Here is a 9,230-nt window from a genome sequence, read left to right as displayed (position 1 = left end):
CCCAGACGCTACTCACCAAGGTAGAATGTAGAACATTGTCTTTATAAACTGTTATGCCAATTGAGCTAGATGTTCCCCGAGACCATGGTCCCCACTGGCTATGTATATTTTCACCAAAAAAAAAAAAAAGTCGAGAAGGGAGAGGGTTGACATGTCATGGGGTTGTTAGCCAGTGTCATAAAAGAATATGTGTACTACAGTTTCATGAGAAACTATTTGTTCTGTAAGCCTTTACCTGAAGTACAATAAAAAACAATTTTTTAAATAATAAAAATAAAAAAATAAAGAAGTGATTACCAAGTTTTTTAACTTATGACATCATAAATGTCACCATGTTTGAGTGTCACTAATAATACTACTTAATTAAATATTTTTTGTTTAAAAACAGATAAAAGAGGAAATAAAAAACATAATTTGGGAAAAAGTAGCAAAGACCAACACATCTTGATTGCTATATTTTGATTTGTAGTGCCTCAGTGTTAATAAGCAGGCAAGAAATGATTGATTTTTCTTTTCCTTTCAGCGGTTTACCTCTGCAAGAGAACAATGCAAAATAAAGCAAGGTTGGAACTAGCAGACTATGAAGCTGTAAGTACCAAGGACTTTCTGGTAATCAAAGTCATAAAATTAGCAAAAATAAGACCTCTGGTCCTTTTGGGCACTCATTTAACCTTCTGCATTCATGGTTTTAAGAATCAGATTTCCAGGGATCATGCAGTATAATGACTTAATAATCCCCTTACTAGCTTGCTTCCTCATGTCATTCACACTGAGGATGGTGAAATTCTAAATACACAGACTCAGAGTAGAAGGGGGGAAGCATCTCTTAACTTTTAAATCAATTTTGCCATAATAATTTCAGATATACTGCAGTAAAGATATAGGAACTTAGAGAATTAAAGATCATTTACATAAGGTTAATGGTTTTTGCAAATCTTTCATGTTGATCACTATCAACAGATCAAATTAATCTTATATAATCAGCTTACATGGTTGTTATATTATGATTTACTAAATTTGGAGCACTGTTTGGAAATGAGTAGTGGGCTGGCGCGGAGCCCTGGTGGCACAGTGGCTAAGCACTCGGCTGCTAACCAAAAGATCAGCAGTTCGAACTCCTCAGCTGCTCCATGGGAGAAGGATGTGACAGTCTGCTTCTGTGAAGATTACAACCTTGGAAACCTATGGGACAGTTCTATTCTGCCCTATCGGGTCACTACCAGTCGAGATCAACTTGACAGCAACGGGTTTGGTTTTAATGGGCTGGCAAGGATTTACATTTATTGTGGGAAACAGAATAGACTGATTAAATGCATTGTTTTCCTGTACCTCTGTGTAACTTGGGCACAGAAAAATCCATGGGTTACTTTTGAGCACTTTTTTCATATGACATAATTTTAATATTTTACAGATATTTATTCAATTTTTAGTTACACTCTCTAAAGCCAGTTGTTCTAAAAAATTAATATTTGAATAGGTGTTCCTGTTTACTCTAAGACTGTTAGTATGAGGGTCCCCTGCATTCAGTGAGCACGACTTACCATTCAAAACCAGAGTACATGTAGTATTTTAGAAATTCTGCATTCTCTGACAAATGCGTTTTTGATAAGCTAGAAGAAAGTAGTGAAGATAAGTACCAAAATTCGTAACCTGTGGTATATGTTTCAGGAGAGCTTGGCCAGGCTGCAGAGAGCATTTGCCCGGAAGTGGGAGTTCATTTTTATGCAGGCAGAAGCACAAGCAAAGTGAGTCCTTGTGAGTCTTTTGGAAGATTTGTTCAAGTTGTGGCCTTTTTTCCAGAGAGGCACTACAATTAACCCTATTTGTTATTCATTGTTACAATGTTGACAGAGTGGACAAGAAAAGAGACAAAATTGAAAGGAAGATCCTTGATAGCCAAGAGAGAGCATTCTGGGATGTACACAGACCTGTGGTAAGCAAATGCGCCAATGTTGTCTCGAATTATAACCTCGGCCTTTGGTGGGTGAGGGACACCCTCCAAAAAGAGGGAAAGAATGTAGGAATCAATTTTTCCCACAGCATCTTAGTGAATTAGTTAAGAAAACGTTGCCATTTTTATGTAAGATGACCAGAGTTCAACAGCATGATATTAGATTTATACAATGATATATTTTGCAACCATGACATCACTTCCTCCTCTGTCTTTGCATTTGAGGCATGTGGTGCTTCTAGACACACCTGAAAGAAGAAAGAGTGTAGCAAAGCAGTTTTGCATGGCTTATTGTTTTATATTTTTCTGGCTTTATGGTAAAACTCTAAGTCTGAATCTTATTCCTCCCCTTAATTTTTCTCTTTTAAAACCTATTAATAACCAGCTTCGATTGCCAGCTTTCACTAACTAACATTTTAGGTGGCTAAAATTCATTTCAGCTCATACTTTTAATGATGGATCTGTATACAATAACTTAGATGTTTTTCTTCAGTGATAATGTTAACCCACCTGACTCAAAGTAGCAAACAACGAATGCCCGTGACTAATTCCAGAAAACTTTATGGAAGGAATTAAACCATGGTCATGAGCATTCATAAGGCAACATGTGTAACCCCATGTGTTCTTTCTGTTTTGATGCTGTATCTTTTTCTTCCATATATTTTTTTAAATGGAATCAAGATATTACCTGCCCATTGCCATCCAGTCTGTTTCAACTCATAGCAACCCTATAGGAGAGAGTAGACCCGCCCCATAGGGTTTCTAAGGAACGGCTGGTGGATTCGAACTGCCAACCTTTTGGTTAGCAACCTGAGCTCTTAACCACTGCACCACTAGGGCCCCAAGACATTACAGTATAATATTCATGTAAGTATTATTAGAATAAATGACAGGTTCACAGCATGATAGACAAATCAAGATTATGGGGATGCCTTAGAATTTTCCTCTAAATTATCTTCAGGGTCAGACCAAAATGGAAAGACATCAAAGGTTTCTTTATACATATTTGTATTTCAATTTCAGATAGCCGTGCGATTGTTAAATTCTGTATTGAATTTTCTGACTCTTTTGAATTTTCGAAAGATGAGAATTGAGATTTAACTGACTTTCTTATTCAAAATTCAGTTTGAGTTTTATTGCTCATGTGAAAAAGGATTATGAGGTCACACGCACAGGTATTACAAAGCTATGAAGCAGGATTTTTGTTTTTTTGTTTCAAGCAACCTCTAGAACCAGTCAGTGCATTTTTTCCCTTTATGCACGTCATGACCTGGGCACCTGTTGGCACACTTAGCCCCATTCAGCCTAGATTGCCTGGATACTCCTGGCAACCTCAGGCGACTCACTCCAGGCCAGCTGTCCTGCACTGTCCACATCTATTCCATAGAACATGCTCTCGTTCTAGGAGTGTAGACTGATTCCACCTAAGCACGCTTTTCTAGTTCCGTTGCCAAAGACTCACTCATCCGCCCCCTTGCCCTCTCTTCATCCCTGCTGCAGGCAGACCTGTGCACTGTTGCCTTTAGCTCTAGCCAGTGTGAGTCAGGCTCCAGCCCCCTGCTCTAACCATCAGGAAGCGCATACTAGTCAGTGCCCTGCTGTGCCCCTCACCAGGCTTCCAGCTAGAAAGTCATCCCCAGGATAACCTGGAGGCACAAGCCACTCTGGAGCCATTGACTCCAGCTCCCTTGTTCACCTTGTAGATGCTTATAAATGGCTTTCAATCACATAAAATGAAGATGTTATGCAATAATTTATCACTGCTTATTTTCTAGAGGAAAATCAGTAGAGCTTCAGGCTATCTGTGGGCCTCTGAAAGTGGCATGTATCTCACCTGACCCTACCTTTTCTTACATTTTTTTTTTCTTATATGACAACTTCTGTCCTTTGGGGTAACATCCAGTGGCATTTCTTTTAGCTTAAATATTTTGTCATCGCTGTTGTCCAAGGTGAAATGCTAACACTTGTCTAGAGATCAGCTCTGCCACACAGACCTGTTTTTAGCATTCTGGGTCCTTACTGAATGTTACTTGACAAAGACAATAAAGACAGGGACATTAGCAGCAAGATGCTCCTAAAAGAGCTTTTAATGACTGTTTCCTCAGCAAAATACATAAGCTATCTCTCTGTTCACTGGCTGTGGTATTAACTAAGCAATTACAAGAAAAACTTTCTAAAATAAGTATCCCTTAAAAAAAAAAAGAAGTGGCATAGAAAGAAGCAGCAATATTGTGATAGTTTCTGAGAACGGCTACATTTTTATGCTTATCCCTAAAAATGAATTCTGCAGCTGTCATAGTTAACTGTAAATCAATATATTTAGCCTCGAAAGTCCTGCTTCCTGGGGTAGAAGTTTAATAGGTATTCCTAATGTTGAGCCCCTGCTTCATAGCCTGTTCTGAGTGTGGCAGTAATGAAAGACTCTTTGCAGCCTGTGGTAGTCATCTTGTGAAATTTAAGTGTTTTCCAAACAAGATCAGGGAAGCCAGGTTTTGCATATTGACACCACATTATATTCACTTGAGCATCCTAGAATCCTAGAATATGTGTAGGAAGAGACCAGAGAGGATGTCTTAACTGCCTGGAGGATCTCATCCGGTATGTCCTGGGCCTCCCATTGCACACCATACTTCACTCAGATGTCTCAATATCAGAGAAACTGTGCACTTACATACTCCCCAGTTCTAGTCATGTCTGTCAATGACCAGAGGGAATGGGGAGACCTGTGGCAGTGGAAGGCATGTGGGCTTTGAAGTCGGGTGGAGCTGGGTCCATTATTTATTTATTAGGCCCACCATGGGAGTCCCTGGGTGGTGCAAACGGTTAAGTGCTCATCTACTAACCAAAAGATTAGCTGTTCAAATCCAGGCCTGGAAAGCTACTTCAAAAAAATCCCAGCCATTGACACTCTATGGAGCACGGTTCTACTTTGAGTCGAACTTGAGTAGAAGGCAACTGGTTTGGTTTTGACCCATCTTGGACAATTACTTAATCTTTCTGAGATTCAGAAGCCTCATCTATAAAATCAAGCTATACCTACCTCACAGTCTGATGTGAGTACAAAATAAGGTTGTAAATGTAAAGACAGCTAGCAATTGGAGGGCACTCAACATGTTTGATACCTTTTTTGAAGAGATACAGAGAGGAGCCCAAAAAAAGTAGTGCAAGAAAAATTAGACATAGCTAGAGATAATGCAGATGTGATGCGTATGCATCATGGACTTCACCGACTCCTGCCAACCTAGCAGAACACAACCAAGGAGAGTCACAACCTTCCTTTTCAGTTCCAAGGCCCTATGGGGGGCTCTACTCTGTCCTTACAGGGTCGCTATTAGTTGGAATTGACTCTATAGCAATGGGTTTGGTTTTGGAGTTTTTATGGAAGCAGACTGCTACATCTTTCTCCTTCGGAGTGGCTAGTAGATTCAAACTGACTATCTTAGTTACCTAGTGCTGCTATAATAGAAACGCCACAAGTAGATGCCTTTAACAAAGAGAAATTTATTCTCTCATAGTCTAGGAGGCTAGAGGTCCAAATTCAGGGCACCAACTCTAGGGGAAGGCCTTTTTTTTCTGTCGGTTCTGGGGGAACGTCCTTGACATCGATTTTCCCCTGGTCTAGGAGCTTCTCAGTGCAGGGACCCCAGGTCCAAAGGACACTCTTCGCTCCTGGAGCTTCTTTCTTGGTGGCATGGGGTCCCTCTCCCCTCTACTCAATTCTGTCTTTCATATCTCAAAAGAGATTGACTCAAGATACAACGTAATCCTGTAGATTGAGTCCTGCCTCATTTACATAACTGCCTCTAATCCTGCCTCATTAACATCATAGAGGTTAGAATTTACAACACATAGGATAATCACATCTTATCCCAAAATGGTGGACAACCACACAATACTGGGAATCTGGCCTAGCCAAGTTGATACACATTTTGGGGGGACACAATTCAATCCATAAAACTGACATTTCGTTTAGCAACCAAGCACTTAACAATTTGCTGCAAGCCTGTATATATAGTTTATTATTGTTTTCTGGATATTTTTCTATGCTCATTTCTTTTGCTGTTTTTGAAGGTCCAGAGTTTAGGGTATCTTCTGAGCATTGTAGGACACACACACCTGACCTAGAGGAACCCAATTACCATGTGTATGGTAGGGATGTTTATACAATAAAGGGTCTAGTTACAACAGCACCACCCCAATAAATACTGTCTCTTATGCTTAAATATAAAAATTTAGTGTAATCTGTGCACTTTATTATTTTCCAGAATTATATTAAATTTTCATAAAGATGTAAAATATAACTAGTTTACAAAAGTTATTAGTACATGAAAGAGATGACAGAGGGTGCTCCTATTTTTATTTTTGCTTTAATAAAGGCTAATTATAAAAATATAAAATAATTCATAAAGATTTTAAAAGTCTATAGATTTGTATGCCCGTTCAGAATAAGAAGCTCCATGCCCAAATGTCAAAGATTTATGACATGAATAAATGGATAGCATTTTTAAGTTATCTAATTATATTTGCTTGTGGTGATTTATTGTGTTGACACTATATAAAGTATTCTTTGTTATGAAAAGCCAGAAATGGAGTTATCCCAACAGCAGTATTTAGCTTTTTTTCCTCCATTTTATTTCATGTTGCATAACTTTACTATTAAAATTTTCAATAAAAATATAACAGAGAACACTTAATCCTTATAAAGCTTGTGTTATTTCAAGTAAAGGGGTTCTGCTACAATTGCATTTTGTTTGATTTAAATTGATTTGATTTAGCTTGAGTCAGGCATTTATGTCATCAAGGATAGGTTGGAAGCCATTAGTTAGAAATATAGTGGGTAAAAGGCAAAGCAGCTCAGAATCTGTAAAATATAGTTAAAATAAATTTAATGTAAAATATATTACACGAATTTATAGCTAGAGATATAGAAAATGTACATAATATTATTGTAGCTTTTTTGAAAACTGTAAGTCACTTGTAGGTCTGATTAACATAGAATAATCATTCTGTTGCACATAATACCTTTCTGAAACAAATTTAGCTTCCCTAAACGTGTTCACATGGAGCCCTGGTGGTGCAGCAGTTAAGAGCTCTACAGCTAAACAAAAACTTGGCTGTTTTAATCTACCAGTGGCCCCACGGGAGAAAAGACCTGGTAATCTGCTCCTGTAAAGAATAATAGCCTAGAAAACCCTATGGGGCAGTTCTCCTCTGCCACATGGAGACACTATGAGTTGAAATAGGCTCGATGGCATCTAATGACAACAAACATGTTCACATTTACTCAGGAAAAAATAAAGTTATACCACTTAATAAGGACTCTTGTTAAGGATTTCAGGCTAAACTGCCAAAAACCAACTACTCAAGAACGTGGTGGGAGAAATTCACTAGATTGTAGTGAATATCAAAGATAATTTGGATCTGGATTGATTTGTGTATTCAATTTTTCAATATTTATTATGAAGATCCTCTAAGGGTTAATGCTTTCTTAGACTTATTAATATAATTTAGCATCTAATTAAATATAAACAAATATTCTATTTGACAAAGTACCGAATGGACTCAATTTTGGAGTTTTGTGTCCAGTTCTGGACTTTAAAATGTATATGGCCAAACTGTAACTAAGAGGAGAAAGATAAAGAGACAAAGTCAAAAACAAGGGGAAAAAAAAATCTGTGAAATCACTAAAGAGATCAGTGACCCTAGGGATCAGAGGAAAGCTTGAATTATCCATGGAAGGTGTCTTCATATGCTGGAAATAGCATTAGTTAGAGTTAGAATGGAGGGCAGCGGTTATTCAGTCATAGAATTCTCACCTTCTGTGAGCCAGGGCAGCTCATGTGCATCCACCACTCAACTGTCAGTGGAGGCTTCTATATTGCTTCCAGACTAAGATGGATTAGTAAGAAAGGTCTGGCGATCTACTTCTAAAAATCAGCCAGTGAAAACCCTATGTATCACAACAGTTTGATCTCGTGCCTAGGGTCTCCAAGAGTTGAGGGCTGACTTGACAACAGCTGACAACAGAGTTCGAATGAGGCTTATTCTTTTACTCCATGTTGAGTTCTGTATGACCAATGTGAAAATAACAAGAAAATAAAATCTCAGTATAAGAACTTCCTAATACTTAAAACTATCTAAAGATTGTTGGAACATCAAATGATGGAAATGATGAGTTCAAGTACGAATTGGAAGCATTAGCCAGAAGTGTGGTGGGGAAAAGGCAATCGTTGGCTAGAGAGTGAGACTGGTAATTTTTAGAGTTCCCTCCAGCACTGAGGCAACAAGAATTAGATCGACTCTTTTTTTCCCAAGGCTGTAGGTTTAGGGTTGACTGTATACCAAGCATTCAATAAGGATTTTGTGAATAAAAGTACATGAGTTGGAGAAATGAAAATGCTGTGCTTGATTAGAATGTTCAAAATATAAAAAAAAAAAAAAACCTTGGAGTTCTTCTTCCTGATTTCAAGTTAAGTAAATCTTCATCAGAAAATAGTGGAAATAGCTATGATTTATTTATACCTTCCACATTATTATTGTGTATATTTGCATTATAGTGGTTACAATGATACTAGCTTTGGTAATGCACTTGTTTTGATATTTGTCAAGACTGTGGTCACAGATTATGGGAGTTCTGGTGGTGCAGTGTTTTAGAGCTCGGTTGCTAACCAGCAGGTTGGCAGTTTGAATCCACAGCCGCTCCTTGGAAGTCCTATGGGGTAGTTCTACTCTGTCTTATAGGGTGGCTATGAGTTGGATTTGACTCAGTGGGAATGGGTTTGGGTTTTTTGGTTTATGGTCTTTTGTAGAGCAGTGAGTCTCACTGAAATTCCCTATCCTAAATGTAGCATTTTGTAGGATATGACAATGCAAAGTTTTGAGCATGTGCAATTGAGAAATAGTGGAAATATGGAATTTGGAAAGGATTTTGCTAAGAGGGGTAGGTTTGGAATGGTGAGTTTATTTTAGAGTATGCTGAATATGATGGCCTGGCATCAAGATAGAGAGAGATCTTGGGGATAGTTGTAGATATGGGACTTAAGATTGAGGGATGTGTTGGAGCAATAGATACAGTTTTGAAATTTATTAAGTTAAAGATGATAATTGAAGCTTTGAGGCAGGATCAGTTGGTCAGAGGAAAGCATGTTGGGGTCAGAGAAGATTGGTTATCCCATTGAAAGTGCTTTTATCTTTCTTCTTCCTTACCTACAGTCACATAGCTTTGGAAAAAAGTGTTTAAACTTCCAATTCATCTTTTCGTTTTTCAGGTAAATAATTA

General features: G+C 38.1%; 1 protein-coding gene across 1 annotated transcript in view; it reads left to right on the top strand.

The window, feature by feature from the left end:
- RGS7 (regulator of G protein signaling 7) overlaps positions 1-9,230 on the top strand; it is a 567,494-nt gene that overhangs the window by 496,916 nt on the left and 61,348 nt on the right. The window contains exons 6-8 of the mRNA XM_004375937.1: positions 524-588; positions 1,669-1,745; positions 1,852-1,933. Of these exons, the coding sequence (XP_004375994.1) occupies positions 524-588; positions 1,669-1,745; positions 1,852-1,933 (224 nt within the window). The remainder of the gene's footprint in view (positions 1-523; positions 589-1,668; positions 1,746-1,851; positions 1,934-9,230) is intronic.

This window comes from Trichechus manatus, unplaced genomic scaffold (assembly GCF_000243295.1).
Source record: "Trichechus manatus latirostris isolate Lorelei unplaced genomic scaffold, TriManLat1.0 scaffold00039, whole genome shotgun sequence".
Taxonomy (NCBI): Eukaryota; Metazoa; Chordata; class Mammalia; order Sirenia; family Trichechidae; genus Trichechus; species Trichechus manatus.
This window is presented reverse-complemented; position numbering and strand designations above follow the sequence as displayed.